Source organism: Pongo abelii, chromosome 5, assembly GCF_028885655.2.
Source record: "Pongo abelii isolate AG06213 chromosome 5, NHGRI_mPonAbe1-v2.0_pri, whole genome shotgun sequence".
In the NCBI taxonomy this organism is placed as follows: Eukaryota; Metazoa; Chordata; class Mammalia; order Primates; family Hominidae; genus Pongo; species Pongo abelii.
The window spans coordinates 172,370,005-172,395,446 of NC_071990.2; the positions used below are offsets into that span (position 1 = coordinate 172,370,005).

The following is a 25,442-nucleotide window of genomic DNA, read 5'->3' on the forward strand; positions in this document are numbered from 1 at the left end:
AGTGAAACTAAAAGTCACAAAAATAATCTTGAAAAAGAATAATAAAATACGCAGAATCACTCTACTTGATAACATACCTTGCTATAACTGCAGTAATCAAGACAGTGTAGTGTTGGTGAAGGGACAGACACAAGGTCAATGAAACATAATAGAGAACCCAGACGTAGACCCACGCAAGTACCACCAGCGGATTTGGACAAGGTGCAAAAGCAACTCACTGGAGGAAGGCAGCCTATTTAGCCAATGTGACTGGAGCATTGGATAACCAGAAGCCAAAAAAAAGAAAAAGAAAAAACAAAAGAACCTTGTCTTTGGCCTCACACTTTTAAAAATTAACTCAAATGGAAAATGAAATTAAATGTAACACATAAAAACTATTACACTTTTGGGAAAAAAATAGAAGATCTTTGGTATCTAGGGTCAGGCAAAGAGTATAGACTTCATACCAAAAGCATAATCTATAAAAGGAAAAGTTGATAAATTGGAAACATTTTTAATTCAACATTTTAAATTCAAAATTAAAAATGTCTCTCTATTAGGATAAGGAAAAGACAAGCTACTGCCAGGGAGAAAGTATTTGCAAACCTCCTGTCTGACAGAGATCTTATACCTAGAAAATATAAAGAATCTCAGAACTCAACATTAAAAACAATCCAATTAGAAAGTAGGCAAAAGACAGACATTTTACCAAAGACATTCAGATGGTAAATAAGTACATGAAAAGTTGTTCAACATAATTAACCATTAGGGAAATGCAAATTAAAACCACAGTGAGATATCACTACACACAGATTAGAGCAGCTAAAATTAAAAATAAAATAGTGACACCACCAAATTCTGGCGAGGATGCGATCCTTATACACTAGCCTCTTACATGGCTGGTGTCGGTCACTCTGGAAAACAGTTTGGCAGTTTCTTAAAAAACTAATAATGCACTTGCCATCTGAACTAGCAATCACACGCCTGGGCATTTATCCCAGAGAAATGAAAACTTAGGTTCATTCAAAAACCTGTGCATGAATATTCATAGCAGCTGTATTTGTAGTAGCACAGGTTGGAAACAACCCAGATGTCTTGAAATGGACGAATGTTTAACAGGCTGGTGCATCCATGCCATGAAGCACAACTCGGCAATAAAGAGGAATGAGTGGCTGGTGCTTGGTGAGTGGCTGGCGCTTGGAACCACCTGAATGGATCTCAAGGGCATTATACTGAGTAAAAAAGCCAATCCCAAAAGGTCACATATTACATGATTCTATTTATGTTACATTCTGAAAATGACAGGATAAAGAGATGGATAACAGATTACCAGTTGCCAGGGATTTGGGACAGCACAAGGGAGGTCTTATGTGGAGAGACAGTTTTGTTTCTTGATGGTAGTGGCAGGGGCTACACAAACCCACCAGGTTTTGAAATTGCCTAGAACCTGAATAAGGATTGTGGATGGCACTGATGCCAGCTTCCTGGTTTGGATATTACCCTGTAGTATGTCAGATGTTACCATTGGTGAAGGACACATGGGGCCCTCTATCCTATCTTTGTCAATTCCTGTGAATCTATAGTCATTTCAAAATAAAAATTAAAAAATAAATCACCAACCAAACAGATACCTAAGGTCTCAGGGACACTGGGAAATTAAAAGTTTTAGGACAGTAAAAGCTGTTCCATGCAGCTGCTAACCCAAAGAAACCAGTGTGCCTGCATCAGAAGTGGACTTCAGGTAGAAACAGCCATGAGAGGAAGAAGGGACACTTGAGAAGAAAGATCAGCGCCCCAGGATTATTTCCAGATTCTCTAGATCTGTAAGTTAGTATGCACAGCTTCCAGATGCATCAGATGAAAACTGACACAACTGAAAAACGAAGCAGACACATCTGTAATCACAGTGGGACGTGTGAGCACAGGGGTCCACAAACTGTAGCCAGTAGGCCAAGTCTGGCCTTTGGCCTGCTTTTGTGTGGGTCTGTGAGCTAAGAATGCTTTTGGGGGTTTTTTAAGGGTTGGTTTAAAAAAGAATATCTAACAGAAACTGTAGGGGGCCAGTGAAGCCTAAACTCTTCACTGTCTGGCCCCTGCAGAGGAAGTCTGTGGAGCTTTAACAAAGCCTCTCTCAAGAGCTGATAGGACAAACAGACAGAAGGTTAGTATGGATTCGAATTTTTGAACACATTTTGAACACAGTGAACACACTCATCCTAACGGACATATAGAATCCTGCACCCAAAAGCTATAGAGTAAACACACTTCCAGTGCATATGGAAAATCTACCAGAATTGACTGGATGACAGCTCATAAAGCAAGCTTCAGCAAATTTCAAACAATTGAAGTCATCCATCTTTTTTCTGTCCACAGTAAGCTAGAAATCAGTAATAACAATAAGTAAAAACTCTCAGTTATTTGGAATTAAAAGAGTACACGTCTAAATAATTCACAGGGAAAAAGCAGAAACCACTGTGGGAATTATAAAATACTTTGAATAACAGTGAAAATATTGTCCATAAAAAATGTGTGGGATGAAGCTGAAAGCTGTTCTGAGAAGGAAATTTGTAGAATTAAATGAATATACTTTAAAAAAAAGGCTGAAAATCAATGATCTAAGTATACATCTCTATAAATTAATAAAAAATCAAACAGTGTGGTAGGTAGGAAGGAAATAGTAAAAGCAGGAACTAGTGAAATAGGAAACAAATGGAGAATAGAGAAAGGTTTTTTTTATGTCATTTGCAGGAGTTCTCCCTCCTTGCTGGTGGGAATTCAAAGTGGTGCAGGCACTCTGGATGGCCGTGAGGCGGTTTCTTACAAAGCTAAACAGGTCTTAACACGCAGTCCAGTAGCTGCGCCCCTTGCTACGGCCACACCACAACCTGTACATAGAAGTTTCAGCAGCCCTATTCGTAACTACCAAAACTTGGAAGCAGCCAAGATGTCCTTCAGTGGGTGATTAGATGAATGAACTGTGGTCCATCCAGACAGTGGAATGTTATTCAGTACTAAAAATAAGTCTATCAAGCTATGAAAAGACATGGAGGAAACTTAAATGCATGTTACTAAGTGACAGAAGCCAATCTGAAAAAGCTGCCTACTGTCTGATTCCAGCTATAGAAGTCTGGAAAAGGGAGAACTATGGAAACAGTAGAAAGATGAGTGCTTGCCGGGGGCTCGGGAGAGGGAGGCCGAGCAGGCAGGCAGGAGGACTTTAGGGCAGTGTACCTGCTCCAGATGATGCTCTCATGGTGGGTCCAGGTCATTACACATTTGTCCAAACTCGCAGAATGTACACCACCAAGAGTGAACCCTCGTGTCAACTGTGGACTTGAGGGACATGTCAGTGTGGGTTTGTCAATTGTAACAAATGTGTCCTCCAGGGATTGGCGGGTGGAGGCACTCACTGATCTGTAGAGAAGCAGAGGGTATGTGGGAAATCTCTGCATCTTCCTCTCAATTTTGCTGTGAACCTAAAACTGTTCTAAAAACATAAAGTCCTTTTTTTAAGTTAATTTGAAAAGATGAATAAAACTGATAAACCTGTTACTAAGTTGATCAAGAAAAGCAGAAAGCACAAATTGCCAGTATACGGCATGAAAAAGGGACATCTGTATACATAGATAATGGAGACTAAAGAGATGAGGGAATATTTATACCAATACATTTGAAACTTCAGGTAAAATGTGTGCCATGAAGAGTAATTGTGTTAAAAAATTTCAGGTAAAATGAACATGTTCCTTGAAAAATACAACCTAATAAGACTGAAGTATGAAGAAATAGAAAACTAGAAACCTTGAATGGTTCCATGTCTACTGAAGACATTGAATCTGAAATGAAAACTCTGCCCACAAGGAAACCTCAGGATCAGAGGGCTTCCTTGTGAGTTTTTCCAGACACCGAAGGAGGAACCAGCAGCTGTGCTACGCCCATTCTTCCAGAGAGCAGAAGAAGAAGGAAGGCTTTCCAACTGTTTCTATAAGTCCAGCAAAATCCTGATGCAAAAATCTAACAAAGACATCACAAGAAATAGAAATTTAGGCCATTCTGTTTCATGAAAATAAAGCCTCCAAACAAAATATTAACAAATCAAATCCAGCAATATGTAAAACCAATAATACATGATGACCAAGTTGGGTTTATTTTTGGAATGCAAGGTTGATTTAACATTTGAAAACCATTGTAAATAACAATGAATAAGAAAAAGGATATAATGGATGCTAAAAAAATACTTGATTAAATTCAGTACCTGTTCATGGCAGTCACCTTCAGGCTTCTGTAGGAAATACACTTCTCACTAACACGTCCTGTTAGCATCTGCTCAGCCCTGTGTACGTGTATAATGGTTGCTCTTTTTAAAAACGAGTGTTGTTTTGGATAATTTTGTACAATAAAAAGTGTCATACAGCACTATTTTAGGATAAAGTAGTGCTGTGCAACAAAAATCATTTTGATTAAACCTTAGATTAACTCTTGGATAATCTCAGTTCATGATAAATTTCTTACAGTGGTTAGCAAGGTTCTTCTATTTTAGTAAGTGAAGCCTTAACTTCTAAAGGGGCTAAAATATCTGTTACTTTTTTCCTAATTTATTTTAGTTTTATTTAAAATAACTCTTGGTTAATTTGAGCTACATAGATAAGCCAGACAATGACGGATTCAGTTTCACTTACCTCATTTATGGACTCATGTGGACACTCACTAGATATCGGTATCACTTTCCATAGGGCCAGTGTCAGCCAGGAGGTAGAGAGTATCTCATGCAGCATCCTCGCTAAATGCAGGAACCCTCTACAACATGTTAGGTTAGCGTCCCCGTTTGAGAACAGAATATTGGACATCAAGGTAAATTTGACAGTGAAAAGAAATATTTCATATTGGTATCGTCTTAATTTGCAAAGATTATCAGCCTATCAACCTAGTGAGATACATAAGCCATTTTATTCTTAAATGATAAGTGTTCATTTAAAGTTAGATCTTTCGTAACAAATACTCATAATTACAACAATTATGATTTTTCAATACAATAAACTTAATAGTGTCTAAAATGATACTCTCTTGGCTTCCCTGTCTGTCCCTTGCCTTTGAAGAAAGTTGTTCAGGAAAGAATGCACCCAGAAGTGAATGATCATGTGAGCTTTTTCCTAGTGGACCACAGTTTTCACCATTTCTGTTCTCAGCCTAGAGGTTCCTGGGAGGCAAGAGACGCTGTGCTCACTGCCTGGGTATGTGGAGCAGGCCTGAGTAAGTGTCTGAGGTTTGAATGGATGGGTAGATGGATGAAGACACACTCTTACTGAAGAGGCACCCTCATTTCTGTCAGCTGAGGTTGTTTCCAAGGCCTCTGTAATCAGTAGAGCTGGTGAAGCTCAGCTTTGAGGATGCAGCTATGGTGATGCTGTCCAGTTACTGAGCGAGCATCTGTTCTGAGCAGAGTAACTTTGCAGTGCTGAGATCTGTTTCCTGCGTGTGTGACTCCTGTCTTACATTTTTGGTGTGTGTTCTGGTCTCCACAGCCTGATTACATCAACCCCAGAGCCGTGCAGCTGGGCTCCCTTCTCGTCCGCGGCCTCACCACTCTGGTTTTAGTCAACAGCGCGTGTGGCTTCCCCTGGAAGACAAGTGATTTCATGCCCTGGAATGTATTTGATGGGAAGCTTTTTCATCAGAAGTACTTGCAATCTGAAAAGGGTTATGCTGTGGAGGTTCTTTTAGAACAAAATGTGAGTTCACAGACACCTACCTTTCACCAGAAACATCCCTGTAGCTCCAGGCTACACAAAAAAACATGAAGTCAGCTGTTGCATTTTTCAAATTAATGCTTTCCAAATAAAGGATTCCGTTAAATCAGGAACACATGATTTGAAGCATTAGGCTTCTGCATCAACATAGCTAATACAGGCTGAATATCCCTTATCTGAAATACTTAGGACCAGAAGTGTTTTGGATTTTGAATGTTTTTAGAATTTTGGAATGTTTGCATATACAGTTGATCCTTGAACAAGGCAAGGGTTAAGGGCTCCAAATCCTTCTGTAGTGGAAAACCTGTATATAATTTTTGACTCCCCCAAAATGTTACTACAAAGAGCCTACTGTTGACCAGAAGCCTTAACCAATAACATAAGCAGTCAATTAACACATCATTTGTATTATGTATGTATTATATACTGTATTCTTACAATAAAGTAAGTGAGCTAGAGAAAAGAAAATGTGATTAAGAAAATCATAAGAGAGAACTATATTTACTGTCCATTAAATGGAGGTGATCATCATCACATTGAGTGGGCTGAGGAGGAGGAAGAGGGGTGGGTCTTGCTGCCTCACTTGTGGCAGAGGCAGAAGAAAATTCGAGTGTAAGTGATCTATGCAGTTCAAACCCATGTTGTTCAAGGGTCAGCTGTACATACATAATGAGATACCTTGGGGCTGAGACCCAAATCTAAACACAAAATTCATGTATGTCTCATATACTCCTTATACAATAGCCCGAAGGTAATTTTATACAATATTGTTAATGACGTGCATGGAACAGTGTTTTCACTGCATCCATCACATGAGACCAGGTGTGGAATTTTCCACTTATAGCAGTTTTAGATTTTGGATTTTCAGATTAGGAGTGCTCAACCTGTAGCTTCTTCCAGAATTCTTAAATAGGGTTCAGGACTCCCAAACTTATCATTAGGTAGGGCAAGCAGCATCACACCCAGTTTGACCATTTTTAATTTTTGAAGTGCTTTTTACTCCTCTCCGCATTTCTCACACACACACACACGCACACATATATGTAATACACGTACTTTTTTTTTTTTGAGACAGGGTCTTGCTCTATTGCCCAGCCTGGAATGCAGTGGTGCAATCTCCACTGACTGCAAACTTCCACCTCCTGGGCTCCAGTGATCCTCCCTCCTCAGCCTTCTGAGTAGCCAGGACCGCAGGCGCGCATCACCATGCCCAGCTAATTTTTGTATTTTCTGTAGAGGTGAGGTTTTTCCATGTTGCCCAGGCTGGTCTTGAACTCCTGGGCTCAAAGTGATCCGCCTGCCTCAGCCTCCCAAAGTGCTGGGATTACAGGTGTGAGCCACCGCGACAAGCCCCTCTCCCTATTTTTTAATGAGGAACTAATACTCCCTGCAAAAGTGCCCCCACAGATATCAGACTAATCTGATAGGTGTAGTTATGACTTATTACTTGAAAATACTCCCCAAAGGCTGCCAATTTAGTTGGGGACGTTGGCTGCTGTCCAGCTTAATAAATACAATCGCTACATGACTCCTGGAAGATTTCCAAATAAGGCCTCAAGCCAAGCGCATTTGGAATGTGTTTTAATACCCGCAGGGATGAGAAAAGCGGTGTGATCCGTGAGAGAGCATACCGGTCTGTCACGATAAAGCACTCCAAGCTTTCATAGCAGAGAGAACACATTTGGTAATGTGTTGCCATCACTGTTCCTCACATACACACACACAGATTCCAGAGTGGCATAGGACGGCAAGTATTTAGAACTTAGAAGCTGCCTGAATTTTATAGAGAGCAAAAGCAGAACAAGAGGAGAAATATGCTTCTAATAAGCCAATAAGTATTGGAAAGTAGACTGTAGAAATGAAAGGTAAAGTAGCCTTATTGGACCATAGCCTGTAAGTCATACATCAAGGATCTTTTCCTTTCTTTATCCAATCTCTTGACCAAGTTCCAAGTGATTGTAGGTTCTAGTTTGGGGAAAAAAAAAGTATAGGATAAATAATAATAAAACAGGAAGCTTGAAAGAAAGGTTGAATGTTCCATGTTCCATTTCTTGATCTGCTGATGTTTTTTTTTTTTTTTTTTCTGACGTTGGCATTTCTGCTGAATGTTCTTATAATTAAGAATTGAAAGATTAAGATGTATTAAATCCAAACACTTTTTAAGGTAAGATTGTGTGGTAATCACCTAAATTGTCATAATAGGACTTGAAGATTCTTTTTTAGAAATGATTGTTTAACCTACAGAAGCTGCTTGGTGTTATTTTTCTGAGGGATTTAGGAGAATATGTTCTCGAAGAACCTCTTGGGATGTGGTCATGCTGAAGGAGAACTGTGCTGCGGTTCGTGCCTGGGAGGAGGGTGCAGCTACCATTGCTGCCTCGCCTTGGGAACAGCGTGGGAGGGTGTCCCCTAAGCTTCCTTCCAGCCACACCTGGCCCTGCTTTGCCACATCTGGCCCCTCACATCTCATTTGCATCTGGTCTGTTTGCAGAGATCGCGGCTCACCAAATTCCACAACCTGAAGGCAATCGTCTGCAAGGCCTGCATGAAGGAGAACAGACGCATCACCGGCCGAGCCCACTGGGGCTCACACCACGCAGGTGGGAAAGGGCCAGGTGCCTCGAGAAGCCCCACAAGCATAGACCCTAACTGCTTCCTGAGTTTTGTTGATAAATGAATTCTAAGAAGAGGCTGATACAATTGGATGAACAGAATAGAATTTAAATGATAGGGCCGGGTGCGGTGGCTCACGCCTGTAATCTCAGCACTTTGGGAGGCTGAGGCAGGCAGATCACTTGAGGTCAGGAGTTCAAGACCAGCCTGGCCCACATGGTGAAACCCCATCTCTACTAAAAATACAAAAATGAGCCAGGCGTGTTGGCAGGCGCCTGTAATCCCAACTACTTGGGAGGCTGAGGAAGGAGGATCACTTGAACCTGGGAGGTGGAGGTTGCAGTGAGCCAAGATCACGCCACTGCACTCCAGTCTGGGTGACAGACCGAGACTCCATCTCAAAAAAAAAAAAAAGTATTAAAATCTCTATCCAGTGGTTTATATTCTGGTCCCAGTAGGAAAATTTCTCAGAAAGGATTCACTCATTAATTAAATAATGAAGAGCTCTTTCTCCACATTTGTAACCTCCTTTCTAGGGTTCCCCAAAGTGGAATGGCTGCTTAGGTAATGTTTGTTTATTTCACAAGAGTTTAGGTTTATTTTTTCTTATAATAGAAGTATATTATAAAAAATGAGTATAAAGAAAGTAATTAAAAAGGAAATATACATGGCCTTTAATTCTGTCACATAAAGATAACAAGCATGGGCTTCTGCCGAGGTTTTCTGTGTTTGGATCTCATTGTGAGTACACTCCATGCAGTTTGCATCCTGCTTTCCTACTTAGCACTTAACTTAGGGCATTAACACCATTCTTCTAAACAACGGCCACAGAATCTTCCACTACTAGATAGCTTGTTCCCTGTTTGGAGCTCTGAGGGTATTTCCATTTTTTTCTCATTACTTCTAATGCTTGTATGTGTATTATTATTATTTTCTTAAAACAGAATATCATTGTCTGTGGAATCATAGATTGAAATGTAATCAATTTTAGGTAAATGATCACTGAATACCTTCTCTAGCAGTGAGCAAGAGTTTCTGTTTCAGGGTACCCTTGATACTTCTAAAAGTCTGGGGTTTTTTTGCTTTTTGTTTTTTTTGAGATGGAGTTTCACTCTTGTTGCCCAGGCTGGAGTGCAGTGGCTCGATCTCGGCTCACTGCAACCTCCGCCTCCCGGGTTCAAGCGATTCTCTTGCCTCAGCCTCCCGAGCAGCTGGGACTACAGGCTTGTGCCACAACGCCCGGATAATTTTTGTATTTTTAGTAGAGAAGGGGTTTCACCATGTTGCCCAGGATGGTCTCGATCTCTTGACCTCGTGATCCGCTAATTTTCAAAAACCAAAAATCTGTCCCATTGATTGAATGCTGCTTTGTCTGTCAGTAAAGTTAGACATCTTATTAGTTTATTTTGTTAATGAGACTTTTTAATTATTCTTGCATGCCCTCCTTCAGTCCATGTTTACACCTGTAACTCCTGCAGTCCCGTTATTTTTCTTGATGGAATAGGAGAACTCAGCCCAGATTCTTAGCCACCCAGACTATCTCTAGGAGAACTACTTGGTGTCAGCCTTGCAAATACCGTTCTCAGAGGTTTTCTGTCATGAGGGGAGCAGCCGCCTCAGATGCACCCAGATCCCACCAGGTGTCGTGCGTAGCACCCCATGAAGGGAGAGCAGCCAGGGTGTGTGGAGCCATGTCCAACCGTGAGAGGGAAGGCTGCTTTTTCTCCTGTTCCCAATCCTTTTCTCCATCTTTTGACTTTCTGCCACCAACTATAGATAGACAGAGATTGAGACCCCAAAACAAAGTTGATTTGTTGCAAAATAAATGTGTGATACTCTCTCACATTGCCTGTTTCCTTACCTGGTTGGCAGTAGATCCTCAGAAGTCTGCGCCGTGGCTGGGCACACACCTGTAATCTGAGCACTTTGGGAGGCCGAGGTGGGAGAATCACTTAAGGCCAGGAGTTTGACACTGGCCTGAGAAACATAGCGAGACCCTGTCTTTACAGAAAAAAGAAAAAAAAAAGTCTGCACTGCATACACAGTCCTGCAGGGTTCCCTCTCTTCTGCAGACTGAGGTGGTCAGCGAAGCCATGACAAGGGGCTGAGAGACCTGCAGATGCTGGACGCTGCTGCTTAGGTGGCAGTAGGCATGGTTGTTGTCCGACCAAACTCCTCTTTCATTTCAGAGACGCAGGCTGCTTAAGTGGCAGTAGGCGTGGCGGTTGTCAGGCCAAACTCCTCTTTTCATTTCAAGAGGCCATGAGGTCCTGCGTGACAAGTTTATTTTGAGCACTAAAGATGACCTGTTAGTTTAATGCAGTGGTACAGTGGTACTTGTAATTTTTATAGAAACTAAATTTTGACTATTTTCTAATGAAGTCTGCATACAAATGGGCAGAAATCAGTGTCCTATTATTCCAAGTTAATGAAGCAAACTACATTTTCCTTTCGTATTATTCCATTAATGAGGCGAACTACATTTTAAAAGCTATGATAGATTAGTAAGATCATTCCATGATTTGGAAACTGTTCCCTTTTTTGTTCTCAAAGTAATTTTCTTCACAAATCCAACTTAAGGTTATATAGTTCAGTCCCTCATTTTGCTGAAGAATCTTATGCCCCACGTGGCTCACCCAAAACCAAGTTGATTCTTAGTTGCAAAACTTAGACTGAGGCCTCCACCACTTGGCCCCAGCCCCATGTTCTTGGGTAATGCTGAGCTTGCACCTCCTGTGTTGGGGAAGGGCTGTAGGGACGTGGTGGGGCTCTGCAGTCCTGACTGCCGTTGTCTGCTTCCACGGGCCGCACAGCCAGGCCACTGCAACACCAAGCTATTCTCGGTGTGTTGGCCGCTGGACCCAAGTGACAGCTGTGAGCTCACAACTGCTCCGAGCTTGGAGTCACCTGTTATTCTCAGTGTGTGGTCACAAGTGCCCATGCTGGAGGTGAGCTGGAGACCACGTGTGTAAGATGAGCACGCACAGGCTGACCCTGGCCAGATGTGAGGAGCATGTCACCAGTCCTGCAGACCAGTAGCTCAGAGACAAGGGCAGCAGTCACAAAGGGATGACATCACGGCAGGAAGGTGGGTCTTGGGGGACTTTCAGTAGCTAGACTGGGGTAAAACACCACAATGGGAGGACACTGGGGAAGGTGAGTCAGCCTTAGAGACCACAGAGGCTGTTGAATGCCAGGCGAGTCGTGGCTTTTCTACCCATCTCATACCAGGGAGCTTTTGAAGTTTTTTGAGGTGATGTGATCAGAAATCTGTTAGTTCAGGACCTGTATCTGGGCCCCAGATAAGGGGGTTGGTCCTGAGGGCAGCCCAGGAGCATGTGCCAGCACAAGGCCATGCCCCTGTGGACACCGCAGCATGTCCAGGGAGGACCAGCCTGGCGGAGGCACATCCTGCAAGGCCACTCTTCACTCATAGTTAAAGCCCCAGGTGGCCTGCACACTGCATGTGTGGTCACGCACTGGGAGTCCTGGTCACAGTGTGGCCCACCTCACAGATGCTTCCAGTGCACCTGTGGAGCAGGGACAGTACCCATGGCAGGGCTAGACGGTCTGGGCCTTCTTTGTGGAGCACCATGGACTATCACGATACCTGTAAAAAATCACATGAGTTTGTATGTAATCAGGCCTTCTAGTAGAGACAAACAAGACAAGGTGTCATGGACTGGGAAGTTACAGATATTTTAAAGTACGAAAAATGTGGTGAATGAAGTTTGTGGAGAATGGGGAGAAGCTCACAAGTCCCAGAAGTGCTGCTCCATGCCTCACCCAGGGCCCTAGAGGGATGGGCTTGGTCATGGGCACCATGGCCTGCATGGGTCCAGGGGGGCCCAGGGGAGAGGAGTGGTTGGGCTGCTCAAGTCTTTGTTTGCAGAGTCTGACCTCTCACCACCAATAGCAGATTCTTCTGGAGTAGGGTTTAACACGTAGATCTGTGACTCCACTCCTGAGCCGGGTTCTCTGGGGATGCAACCCTTAAATTTGCGTTTTTTCATGACCCTCCCTCTGATTTAACTACGGGGAAACTGCTGACCTGGTGCCGCCTTGCCACCCTTACATGCTGTGTCATTTGGGTTAAGACATTTGACAGCTTGCTAATCTTCTGACCATGTGTTCCCACAGGGAGGTGGGGAAGACAGGGCTCCAGCTACCACAGGACGGGCTCTGGGTATAGCCGTTCCAGTCAGGGACAGCCGTGGAGAGACCAGGGACCAGGTAAGAAGGCCAGTGGTCACTCTGCTGGGCCACCTGCATGGCACTGCCTCTCACCTTGTGCTTTTGCTGATAACTGCCTTCCTCTGTTTCAGAAAGGTTGTATAGTTGCAGTAAATAAACAGATAAATATACCAATGCATCTAATTTTTATCATTTAGTGAAATAAAGACAAATAATTTCCATGCTTGATGCTAGCCCTGTCTGCATCTGGCCACTTTATTCATTTTCTATCAGCTCATTCTGCTCAAGATCCAGTTTTTGTAATTTACTCGCTAGAAGGCACTTGTAAAGTTTACATGTGGAAGATCCATTGTTCTCATGAAAAAAGGACAGGTTATAGTGTTTCACCAATAGCTGCATTCAGGTAATAGGATTCTGATATTTTCCGTGACTTGGATTACAGTGTGAGATAGGAAATAGCCCCAACCCTTTGTTTTTTACATATGTTGTACAGATACTGTTTTAATGCATGTATTGTGCTGAATTTAAATACATCGAGAACTTCACATCAGTATTTGAGCTCAAATTCCATATAGTTTTGAGAGCCAAACTTTATAAACTTTGAAATTACCTAATATTTATCATTTAATCCCTTAAAATCCAAATCAGCCTTTGATTTATGATATCTGTGACTTTCGCAATGTCTAAAATGTGTAGAGACTTCGCAAGCTGCTCAAATTATTCCCTAAAACACAGCACGTCTTCAGTGTGAATCCAGTTGACCTTTGGGGTCTGTCTCGGGTGGAGTCTGCATGGAGGCTGCGGGGCCGCACGTCTGTTGAGTACCGTGTCCTTTCCTCTTGGGTCTGTACAGTCAGCAAACATTGCGAGTCCACTGTATTGCTGAGGGTAGATGAGAATTGATGGTGAATGTTTTTGAAATGCCCATCCTTGAGAGAGCTCCATGAATTTAATGCCCGTCCTTGAGAGAGCTCCAGGAATTTAGATTTACATTTGCTTGAGATGTTTCCTTGAATGAGCTTAACCTGCAGAAACTCGACCCCACCAAGTCGTGCACTCACTGTCATCTGGAGCTTCCAGATGGCCCCACTGAACATGTGCAGTCCATCCTTTCGTGGTCTCTGCTACAGTGTAAACACGAAGGTCGTTTCCACTTCGCCACTAACTAAATCATCCGAGTATGTTTACCAGTGCAGTGCAACTGAGATCTGGGCAGAAGACCTTCCATTTGTGCGAGGATATTTGAGATTGCTTTTAACTTAGAAGGTGCTGCAGTTGATTGGAGTAAACCACAAACAGGGAACCCAAAAACAATGGGAGGGGTTTTGTAAACTTACCTAGACTCAGACTGAAGCCTGATGCCATGGGCCATTGCCGCTGCCCTAGGTGACTCTGGCCTTGGGGTGGATCCTGTGCGATCCACGTGCTGTGGCTTTCCAGTTCGCTTCTCCACCCTGGTTAAGAGTCTGCTTTCCGGTCAGAGATTGCAGCCCTGAGGTCGTGTGTGTGTGTGTGTAGAGAGCTCAACGCCTGTCCTGGGGGCTCCCCGTGGGCTGGGGGCCTACAGCCTTGACCTGGCGGATCTGTCTCTAGCTGGCCGTGCACATTAGGGCTGCTTGAGAAGAGTGCAGGGTCTGGGCTTCTGAGTCTGTGGGATGAGAGGCCTTCTTCACATGAGCCATGGTGATGGTGCTCCCAAGAGGAAGGTGAGTGTGTGCAGAGCACTTAGGTCCAAATGGGTGGGTAGAGCTTATGCTCCCCCTCCATCCCTCCTTCGCTCTCTCTGCTGCTTGAAATAGCAAATCTGAGATCTCCTTGACAAGGTGATATTTAAGCAAAGGACTGATGAGAGGGTGGGAGCTGATGCCAGATGCCTGTGGGCCAGATGTGGGGGCAGAGGAGCCAGTCAGAGCTGTCACGAGGTCAGGTGGGCTAGACTTGGAGGCCCCTGCAGCTCTGTGTGAATCTGGAGTCCACCCTGACCGAGAAGCTTGACCCAGGTGATTGAAGCAGGTGGTGAGGCCTCAGTGACCACATCCCACAGAAATGCTCAAGGTCTGCAGACCGACCACATCCAGCTGATGATGGCACACAGCTTGGTCTAGATCTAGGGTTTAGTAATGTCGGAAATATTGGTGTTGACTGGTGTGGAGTAAAGCTACTGGGTGAAGCGGGCATCCCAGCCTCATCCATCCACACCTTCCCGCCCTGGAGATCCGTGACCAGCCTGGCTGTAAATGCCAGGCCAACCTTGATGACATGAAAGACGTTGGCCCCTCTAGGTGAGGATTCCGCAGAACCCACCTGACCCAGTAAGGCAGGCTGGCAGGGGAGGGAAGAGCCACAGCCTCTCTTTTGGGCAGACTGACTGGGCAGGGCGTGCTGTCGTGTCCCCTACTTCTAGCCTTGTGGTAAGAAAGGAGACATTCTGCTTACCCTCTTTGGCTTGGGATTGCCCCTTCTTCCCCCTGGGCCTCAGGAAGGTAGAGAGGGGATAGTCAAGAGAGTCCACAGTCCAGATGGGAGGATGGGAAAGAGCCTACAGGTTCTGCAGACACGTGTGCCTGCCTGTCACAGAGGAAACTGTAAAGAGTGTGCCATCAGGCCTCCCACTGATGGGACGCATCGCCACAGGCAACACACTGAACCCTTTCCATCGGGCATCTGGCCTGGATAACCTTGAGTGTCCTTTCTAGCTCTGGAATTCTGTGACTTTCTATTCTATTTATTGAATGATGGGTGAGACATTAGTAAAGTGTAACTCTTAGGAGTCAATAAGGAAGGTAGAACTATGTCATAAACCTTAGGAGTGAGTGGGGAAGGTAGAACTATGTCATAACTCTTAGGAGTGAGTGGGGAAGGTAGAACTATGTCGTAACTCTTAGGAGTGAGTGGGGAAGGTAGAACTATGTCGTAACTCTTAGGAGTGAGTGGGGAAGGTAGAACTATGTCGTAACTCTTAGGAGTGAGTGGGAAAGGTAGAACTATGTCGTAACTCTTAGGAGTGAGTGAGGAAGGTAGAACTATGTCATAACCCTTAGGAGTGAGTGGGAAAGGTAGAACTATGTGGTAACTCTTAGGAGTGAGTGGGGAAGGTAGAACTATGTCATAACTCTTAGGAGTGAGTGAGGAAGGTAGAACTATGTCATAACTCTTAGGAGTGAGTGAGGAAGGTAGAACTATGTCATAACCCTTAGGAGTGAGTGAGGAAGGTAGAACTATCTCATAACCCTTAGGAGTGAGTGGGAACGGTAGAACTATGTCGTAACTCTTAGGAGTGAGTGAGGAAGGTAGAACTATGTCATAACTCTTAGGAGTGAGTGGGAAAGGTAGAACTATGTCATAACCCTTAGGAGTGAGTGGGGAAGGTAGAACTATGTCATAACCCTTAGGAGTGAGTGGGGAAGGTAGAACTATGTCGTAACCCTTAGGAGTGAGTGAGGAAGGTAGAACTATGTCGTAACTCTTAGGAGTGAGTGGGGAAGGTAGAACTATGTCATAACTCTTAGGAGTGAGTGGGGAAGGTAGAACTATGTCGTAACTCTTAGGAGTGAGTGGGGAAGGTAGAACTATGTCATAACTCTTAGGAGTGAGTGAGGAAGGTAGAACTATGTCGTAACTCTTAGGAGTGAGTGGGGAAGGTAGAACTATGTCGTAACTCTTAGGAGTGAGTGGGGAAGGTAGAACTATGTCGTAACTCTTAGGAGTGAGTGGGGAAGGTAGAACTATGTCGTAACTCTTAGGAGTGAGTGGGGAAGGTAGAACTATGTCGTAACTCTTAGGAGTGAGTGGGGAAGGTAGAACTATGTCGTTACTCTTAGGAGTGAGTGGGGAAGGTAGAACTATGTCATAACTCTTAGGAGTGAGAAAGGTAGAAAATGTCATTTACAGATGTACCATCAAGAACATGCCCCGTTCTGCCCTGATCTTAGAAGGCAGGTGGAGTGGGACCTGTTTGGTACTGACTCCTCTGGGAATGGTAAGAGTCACAGGCTTTTCTTTATTTCTTTCATTTTCTTCCAGAGGCAGCCTGCTGTGGTAGCTTCAGACAGGCTGACTTTGTCTCAAGCCCTGGTTCTGCCCCTTCCCAGTGGCCTGCCCTTAGGGGATCCCTGGACCGCTGGGCTGCTCCCTGGCTTCTGATCAGTATGGCCTGACCAGCTGCAGGGACGGCACCTCCACAGCACCAGCATCCAGGCGGAGGTGATCATGGCCACTTCTTCCAAAACCAAGTTTTTCCTTCCTGGCATTAATTCTAACATTTCTCTTAATATTTATGTCAAACTATTTTGTTAAAGAGTTTTTTCTGTTAAAAATAAAGCAATGTCAGTCCTACCTCAGTATCGCTGTTCTTGCAGAATGAAGTGAAGCAAGAACATCACCAAAGCCTGCAGGTGTGGCCTGGCGGGAGCAGAGCCATCTGCTTCTCCCAGGGCTCTCCCAGAGCATGGCCCCCAGGTCAAGTGCCAGGAAGGATGCCATGCACATTGGCTTCTTTCTTTCGTGTGACGACAGAGACTACAAGAGCATCTTTAAACTAGACCAGAAGAACCCTCTTCCTTGGATTGACAGGAAACAGATTTCTTCTGATTCTGTTAGCAGAGAACAGTGTCCAGAAATTTCTCCTCCTCATGCAAATTAAAACAGCAGAGTGACTTTCCATAAGCAGAACCGTAGCTAGTCATCCTCAGCCCTGGGTCCCTGCCAGGGGAAAGTCTCAGTCTTGGAACCCTGTGTGCCTCTGCAGCAGATCCCTCGGCTGTCCAGTAACAGGAACCCCCGAGTCACCCCTGCTCTTGCCAGAAGTCCAGAGGCCACCGTGGTTTCCTCGTCCTGCCTGATGGCAGCTCCTTGGGGCAGGCTGAGCTAAGCCTGAGGGATCTCCAAGTGGCATTCAGCAGCTGGTGTGTGGGTGAGGAGAGAGCCCTCAGATGGACACAGGTTTGGGGGTGACAGGACATGGAGGGCTGGCAGGAGACAGACAAAGGCAGTGTCCCATCAGGACTGAGCTGGAGAGGGAGGCCGTCCAGAAGCTGGCAGAGAAGAGAGGCTCTGAGGACAGAAGCTGACAGAAAGGGCCAGGGAGCAGGGAGGGAGGGAGCAAAGGCCCGCTGTCCCCTGCAGGAGCCAGGACAGGCACTGCCGGTATCTCCAGGAGTGCTTATTTCTTACACATTTCTGCCTGTAATAGTATAAGCTACTGATAGGAAGCAGAAAATATATACAGTCTGAGTATCCCAAGTCTGAGATCCAGAATGCTCCACAGTCCAGAATTTTTGCCCACCAACAAGACGCTCAAAGGAAATGCTCCTTGAAGCATTTTGGAATTTCGGATATTCAGATTAGGGTTGCTGAACCCCAGTAAGTATAATGCAGATATTCCAAAATCTGAAAAAAATGTGAAACCTGAACTACTTCTGGTTCCAGGCATTTCAGAAAGGGGTTACTCAGCCTGTAGTAAACAACCCAGGGCTGCCTCTGTAGCCTGCATCTGTGTGGGTTTGGACACATGAGTGGCCACAGGCCTCCCTAGGAAGCACTCCTCTCTCTTCCCCAAACATGCCATCCTCCCTCAGGACTCCCTGCGCCCTGGGCTCTGTGGGCCCCGCACCCTGCCTGTCCCACGCTTCAGTCCCTCATCATCTTTGCCATGTTCCCACTGCTGAGGGTGCTGTGCACGTCCCAGGATGGACCTAAGGAGGCAGGCTCAGCAGATGAAGGCCCCTGGTGTGTGCGCCCTCTTAAATATTAAATATTAAATTTAGTCTTGCTTTAATATTTGCTTCCTGTAGATTCCTGAATCCCTGAGCTGGTCCGCAAGGCTGTGGGGGTGGCAGAGGTTCTCCCTAGACTCTGCATTTTGCCAAGCTTTCCATAGCATGCCCAGTAATTTGCTTTTAAATCGAGTACGCACATCTGTAAGTACCACTTTAGCACAAGTTTCATTTCTAACATACATTTCTTTAGGATGTCATTGACAAATATAAATAAAAAGCCAAGTAACCAAAGTGAATTTGTAGCTCTTCCTGACCCAGAAAGGAGCACAGAGGAGATGTGAGCAGTGGGCACAGGAGAAGTGCGGGCATGCTGGCCCTGCTGAGTGAAGGACACGTGACCAGGAGAGCAGCTCCACACCTGTCTCTGTCGCCTCGTTCCTAAGTCACTGTTAAGTGAAGTGGGCTCTCCCGGGCTCTGCAGAGCCCACAGCCCTCCAGAAAAAGGAGGAGACAGTTGGGCTACATGGCGTGAACTCCAGGTGTAGGGTTCCCTTCTCACCACCCACAGGACCACTTTGAATTTCAGGAATGATTTGGAACTCGAAGGAATGTTTGTCAGTCTGGGTGCAAGGCCTAAGGGAGCATGTTTTACCACTTCTGTTCTGGTCACTTAGAAACAATAAAACCGTAATGACCTCAGCAGCTGGAGCCTAACACCACTTCAAGGCTGTGCCCTAGTTTCATAAATAGGTCTTTGAAGAAGATCCCTGCTTTATTGGAGTAGATCATAACAGTAACACAGGAATCAAAGAGTGGTGATGCATGTGGGTTTGGGGCCAGAAAGTAGCTCTAGGAGACTCTCAGGTTAAAGGCAAAATTGAGATGTTAAATGCTGAGTTTGTGTCAGATTTAAGAGTTTAGGAATCAAGAGTGGGAGAAATTAAGCCGTTCTTGCAAGACAGAAGCAAGGATGCTATGTTTCATTTGCATTCTGCCTTCCATGCAGAAGTAGTTACAAAAATGATATTAGTGGTGCCTGTGTGTATTCTAATTTCAGAGATGCCACATGCACACACACTGCTCTCATCAGGACTGGAATCTGCTTTTCAGACCAAGTAATCCACCTTTTCAGTTGTAATTACTGTGAGGGAGTTTGGGGCAGCACATTTCTTCCTGGGTTTTGCCTACCTTCAACTCCTCTTTTGGTATTTCTTGAAGAATTAAAGTAGTTCAAGTAGAAAGTTGTCACTATTTCCAGGGCAATTGATAGGTAAAATTTCTTGTGTTAGTAAAAAAACTAAAAATGCCTCTTCATGAAAGTATTCAAGTCACTGCCAAAAGTTGTCAAGTTTCTGGAGCCTGAGTGTGTGGACAGGTAGGGGGGTCCTGGGGAGCCTGGCCTGAACTCTCTGGTCCACTTCAAAGGCCTCAGAGCTCAGTGCAGGCAGCTGCCTGGAGAACAAAGGCTGCTCAAGTGAGAAGGCTTTAACCTCTTCCTTGCTGTTGCTCAGCCCAGCTGGAAAGAGATGATGTGTTAAATTCCACAGTCCATAGGTACAATTTGCCTGTGATTTTCCAGATTGTCACTTCTCTGTGGTGATTCTGTAGGAGGCCTGCTATAAAACTGCCTGTGATCATCTGTGATAACAAGGGTGGGGGCAGAGGTAACAAGGATCTGGAAACCTCACTTTGGCTGTAACCCTCTCCTTTCACACCTTCTGCCGGAGCCCACACTTTTTGGGGAGGGGAGAGACCCAGGCTGCCCACGGCAGGCGTGGGTCAGAGGAGAGGCATGGACACCATCCCCAGTCACGGCAAGTGAAGGCTCTCGCCGTCATACACCAGAAGATAACTCAGAGCAGGGAACTCTGGAAGAGAAGTGTTATTTTTAAAATGTGAAAAACTGTCACCGTTTTTGCTACTAGTAGGGAGGTTCTGCCCCGAGTCTCTTCCCAGCGTTCCCTGTCTATCAGAAAGGCAGACAGTAGCCACCCAGGCTGGGCCAGCCGCAGAAAGAGCTGCACGTGGGCTTTTCTGTGTTGGCAGAACGTCCATGGTGAGCCATCTGCATGTGAATTTCCATTTCCAAAAGTCGTCAGCAATAGTAAATGCCTAGAAATCACGCAGATGGATGGAGCTGGTGTGAAGAGGAACAACTTCGACATTGTTTCCTTCCACGAACCTCTTAATTAATTGCTTCCACTTTAATGGAATAATTATGGAACACAGTTTTAATGGCATGTGGCCACAACTGTAAAGAGGATAAAGCTTTGTCCTCCAAATACAGCTCAGCATCTTTGTTCATACTTAGAAATGTGCAGCGTTCTTGTTTGTATATTGAGAGAGATTTAATTCTTATTTTGGTTTTCATGTCTGTTTACTGCAGGAAGCAGACAGTATGAGCATGACCAGTGGAGAAGGTACTAGTCATCCTCCAGGTAAGTTCATCACCTGCATCTCCAGAAGAAATGAGTCACATGTCTGTCTTTATAACATAAATCTTCCATATCAAGTACCAAAGTAAACAGAACTCAGATATTGAATCCTGCTGACCTGGTGCCGAGTTAACTTGGTTTCAAAACACACTTGCTTCCTCCAGAAAGAGTGTGGAGAGAAAAAGAGGCACACCTGGACGCAGAGCCCTGCCAGCGCCCTCCTCTGCTGTCGCAGCTGCAAGGAGACCATGCGTGGGAGCCAGGCCTCGCTTGCATGAAGAAGGAATGATGCCTTTTTCAGTGGTGTCTCCCTCCCATCGTGCAGAAGAGCTTTTGTTGGCTTCTCTCCCGAGCTTGTGCCTGATTCTGTGGCCCAAAACAATCATTGTTAACATCTTCATGTGTTTCGTTCTGATCTTTCATTCATATATATGATGCCTAGCTAATTTCATTTTAAAATAAATGGGCATCTGTTGTATTCTGATTTTTTATTAGCAACACTAGATTATGAGGGGTTGTCTCCTATCATTAAAAAGTCAGAAAACACTATACAGTAGTCCTCCCTTATCTGTGGGGGAGACATCCCAAGACCCTCAGTGGATGCCTGAGACTGGATAGTATGGAATCCTACATATATATACCAGTGGCTTTTCCTTCTACGTACATACCATGGTAAAGCTTAACAAAGAACAGTAAGAGATTAACAGCAACCAATAACAAATAAAAGCTATGTGAATGTGGTCTCTCTCAAAATATCGTACTGTAATCACCCTTCTTGCTGTCTGAAAACCAAGAAGACCACTAAGTGACTAATGGTCAGAGAAGCTGGATGAGGGGCTGATTCATGTCCCGGGCATGACAGAGCGGGAGGCACAAGGGTTCATCACACTACTCACAATGGCGAGCAAGTTAAAACGGATTTCCCATTTAATTTAATTTTCAGACTTCAGTTGACCATGAGTAACCAAAACCACAGAAAGTGAAGCTGGGGATATTTCAGAAATTCTTTTCTAATCAGAAATTCTAATCAAACGTAAGTTTCCAACTATGTGTTCTCTTGGTCCTCAGAAGTGTTTAGTCCTCAGAAGTGTTTGAACAGAAAAGTAACAACTAACTTCCCATCTTTCTGGTGGAAGAGTTAATTCTGCCTGGAGGGTTCTGCCTGGGAGACATGACAGCATGTGTGTGACTCCTGTGTCTGTTTCTGTGGGGTCACCCTTTCGTTTCGTTTTGCCAGGGCCTGGCTCAGGATTTTTTATGGCAGTGCCTGTGAAGACAAGCCTGGCCCTCCATCCAGTCACACAGGAAATCCACAGAGAACATGCTGAGAGCAGCCAGCAGCTGGGCTGCCAGCAGGCCTGGTTTATGATGCTGCAAGTAAACGGCACGTTTGTTCCTCTTTATCTCTGAGCATTGAAGGACTTTTGTTTAAAAAAAAAAAAATTAAGTTCAGAGTAATCCTTTTCATGGAAGAATCTTCAGGTCATCCAAGAATTGAAATTTTAAGCCCCAGATTGTACTGAGCTGTACCTGTGGGAAAAGGAATGGCCAGGGTATTGATGATGGAAAAGATTCAGAATATGAGGAGTTAGAAGGCAAGCCCTCTGTGGGCAGCCGTCTTCCAGAAACCTCGAACTTATGTCTGTCTCCACCTGAGAAAGGAGAAGAAAAGCTGGTGGTGACCCCTGGTCCTGCTGGGCCACACCATGGCTCTGAAGATGCCCAGTGTTCTTAGGAGGTGCTCACTCCTGTCACCTAAAGACATTTCCTTCTGGTTGTTGCTCTTTAAAAACAAAATAAGCCCCTGAACATGCTTGCAGGCCAGTTTGTGTGCCTGCACTTGACGAATTACCTTGACCAACAGGCCAAAGGCACAGAGCTCCAAGGCATCATCTTTCCTTAAAATCCTGAGTGTTTACTAAAAAGGGACACGGTCTCTAGGTATTTTATTACATTTGTATTTCTTACATTTGAAATATCCTAACTGCTCCCTTCAGTTTCTTCTTAAGGACATTTACATCTAATTATTTTTCATGCAAGTCTCGTAGGACCCACATTTTTTCCTAGCTTTGGAAATCGATTTTTTTCATTCCTCTTATGAGGATTTCCCTATGTCAATAAACATTAACTTTCTATTTCTTCCATTTTTGCTCATTTGAAACCCCTGCTGCTTCTAGATCTATTTCTTTGCACTTGTATAACTTTGAAATAAATTCCTCATCCCTTAGACTAAGACAGTGGGTGTCTGTGAAAATTGTTTTCTCCTTCATAATACCTAAATTCTAGTTTGTCAATAAAATATTTGTGTTTGGTTAACAAGCCCTTATTTAAGCCATTGAGTTAGTATAATCTTTATTATATTTGAAAAACCAGAGAACTGAATTTTTTGTCATTCCAAGATGTAAGTAACACTGCAGTCAAGTCTTCTGATGAAATTTCCATATATCAAATTGAAAATAAAGCAAAATATATTTATTACTCATAACTAATATACTTTCACATTTCTTTGATTATTTGTAAGACATTTCAGCATGTGGACGTGGGGAAGGGTGAGCCTGCTGCCACCATGGCCACGGCTCTGCAGTCTCCCTTCACTGACCCCTGAAACTCCATGTAAATCTACCGTCACCCACCCCTTCTTTGACCGTTCCCTTCACCTTCTTGCTCACAGAAAGCTGGTGTTTCCCCCATACCTTGGTGCATAGAGCCGACTCCCCTCACATTCTTGGCCTGTTTCCAGGCTATTGTAGTCGCTTCAGCACGTGGTGGTGCACAACACTCACTCAATTGTGCTCATAGATTCTGGGCGTTGAGTCCAGGCAAGGCATGGCAGGCACTACCTGTCTGTTGGCTAGAAGACCTGGAGTCAGACGAGTCTTCATTCTCGCCTGTATCTGGCTGATGCTGGCTCTTAGATGGGGCTTGTGTCTCTCCATGTGAGCCTCTCATTGGTCCTGAAGACCAGTTAACTGATAACTGGATGGTAACTGGACTCTGAACACAAGCATCCCAAAGGCTAAAGAGCCAGGTAGAAGCCATGTTACTCTTTATAGCCCAGCCTCCAAAGTCACAGCATCCAGCATGTCTTCTGCCATATACTGTTCATCAAGGCAGACAAAAAAAAAAAAACAGTCCAAATTCAGATGGAGATGAAGTAGCTGCTTCCTCTTGGCCAAGCAGGACAGAGTCCCAGGAAATCATATGAGACCAGAAGTATTACTATGGCCATTTTTGGAAAATACGGTCTCCTGCACAGACCATTTCCCCTTCTCCATAAAAGCCACAAACTTGGAATCTCATCATCCAACCTTGCCACCCACCAGTCCTCCCTGTTGGCCTTCGGGTTCCTGGCTGTCACTCTTCCCAGTATGACTCTTGTAGTAATTTCTGGCAGCCTTAGTATCCTGGAGCTAATCCTTCTGGTGCCCTGATCTCAGTTCCTTGATGTCCCCTCCCAGTGATCTTGTTCTCCACCTTCGGCCTTGTAATTACCAGTAACTCAACTCCTTCATAATCTCAGTCCCCAGCACTCACTCTCCAGCCACACAGCTTATTACCTCTGGCACATGGTGATTTCTCAGTCAGACAGGAGCTGGTGCATTGACCCAGCACACTGCAGCCGAGTGCCCGTCATCAGCCCTGGTCCCTTCCTCGCCTGTCCTACCCTATCTGCTGCTTTCTGTAGTCAGTAATGGAAGTGACTTTCTTGTATACACTCCTAGGCTAAATCCAGCTCTGCTTTTAGAATGTGGCTAGAGAAAATCCCATAGTCATCTTACTGGTCCCACCTTAAATCCAGTGAGCCCTGGGTACTGCCCGGTGGCCATTCCCCACTTGCCCCTGTGCTCTTCAGATGCTTGGTTCGTGTCCTCTGCTCAGCCTTCCAGCACTACTCCTGTCCTCAGTCACAGGTGACAACTTTGCTTTCTGTAAGTCCTCACAGCCATGTTTGCCTTGAAGCATCTGCATCATCAAGTCAGAATTCATAAATAGAATACCAGTAGAAATAGACAAATCCACAACAGAGGGAGTATCCACTTTTTAACCTGCCACATGGATGAGCTGACTCTGCCCCTACCTAGGGCTGTCTCTCCAGCTGTGGGCCCAGGGTCCCTCAGCTGCTCAGACAGCCCCAGACAGCCCCCTTGCCCCTGAGTCATCAGCAGTGTCCTCTCCATGCTGTCCCCCCCATCTTACAGAAAACCTCTGCAACCTGCTTCTCACTCCAGCGGCCACATCATGTTTCTTTACCTTTATAGAAAAACAATGCTGAGCCCAGAATCCTAAGGTCAGCCCAATTAGCATTCTACACTAAGAGGAAAAATTAACACATTTTCAGGAATCAGAAATTCTTTGACCCATAGAGCCTTTCCAAGAGAAAGTGGATAGCAAAATGAGCACATCTAACAGGAATACATGGACAATGAGAAACAATGTTGAGTAAAGAAATTAGTAAAATTTCAGTCATTGCTGAGCAACTATTCACCCAAAGCGAAGAAGCCAAACAATTGGAGACTAAATTTCCATATTATTTCAAGGAAAGAGATGAATGAGGGCAATGAGATAAAAAGAAAAATAAAAGCATACTAAATTTCTTACCTTGCTTAGAAAGGATACAAATTTTTATTAAATCTGGATGTTTTTGGAAAAATGTAAGTTTATGTATGTATGCTAAAATGTTAAGCATGCACATTAAAAGAAGAAAAGTAAATAATAAAAGTCTTAAAACTATCATAACCTTCATGCATCTGGCATAATAA

General features: G+C 44.5%; 1 protein-coding gene across 16 annotated transcripts in view; it reads left to right on the forward strand.

Annotated features, from left to right (window-relative positions):
* FAM120B (family with sequence similarity 120 member B) overlaps positions 1–23,167 on the forward strand; it is a 97,495-nt gene extending 74,328 nt beyond the window's left edge. For 3 of the 16 annotated variants that reach the window (XM_009242461.4, XM_009242463.4, XM_054558528.2), the window contains 5 exons: positions 5,499–5,705; positions 8,215–8,323; positions 12,477–12,569; positions 20,634–20,685; positions 20,847–23,167. In XM_009242461.4, the coding sequence (XP_009240736.3) occupies positions 5,499–5,705; positions 8,215–8,323; positions 12,477–12,569; positions 20,634–20,674 (450 nt within the window). In that variant the 3' untranslated portion in view covers positions 20,675–20,685; positions 20,847–23,167. Of the gene's footprint in view, positions 1–3,705; positions 5,032–5,498; positions 5,706–8,214; positions 11,425–12,476; positions 17,918–18,322; positions 18,449–20,633; positions 20,686–20,846 lie in introns of those variants that run through there. The other 13 variants (XR_002915363.3, XR_010140407.1, XM_009242462.4 and 10 more) reach the window with 10 other exon arrangements.
* Positions 23,168–25,442: the final 2,275 nt, after the last annotated feature.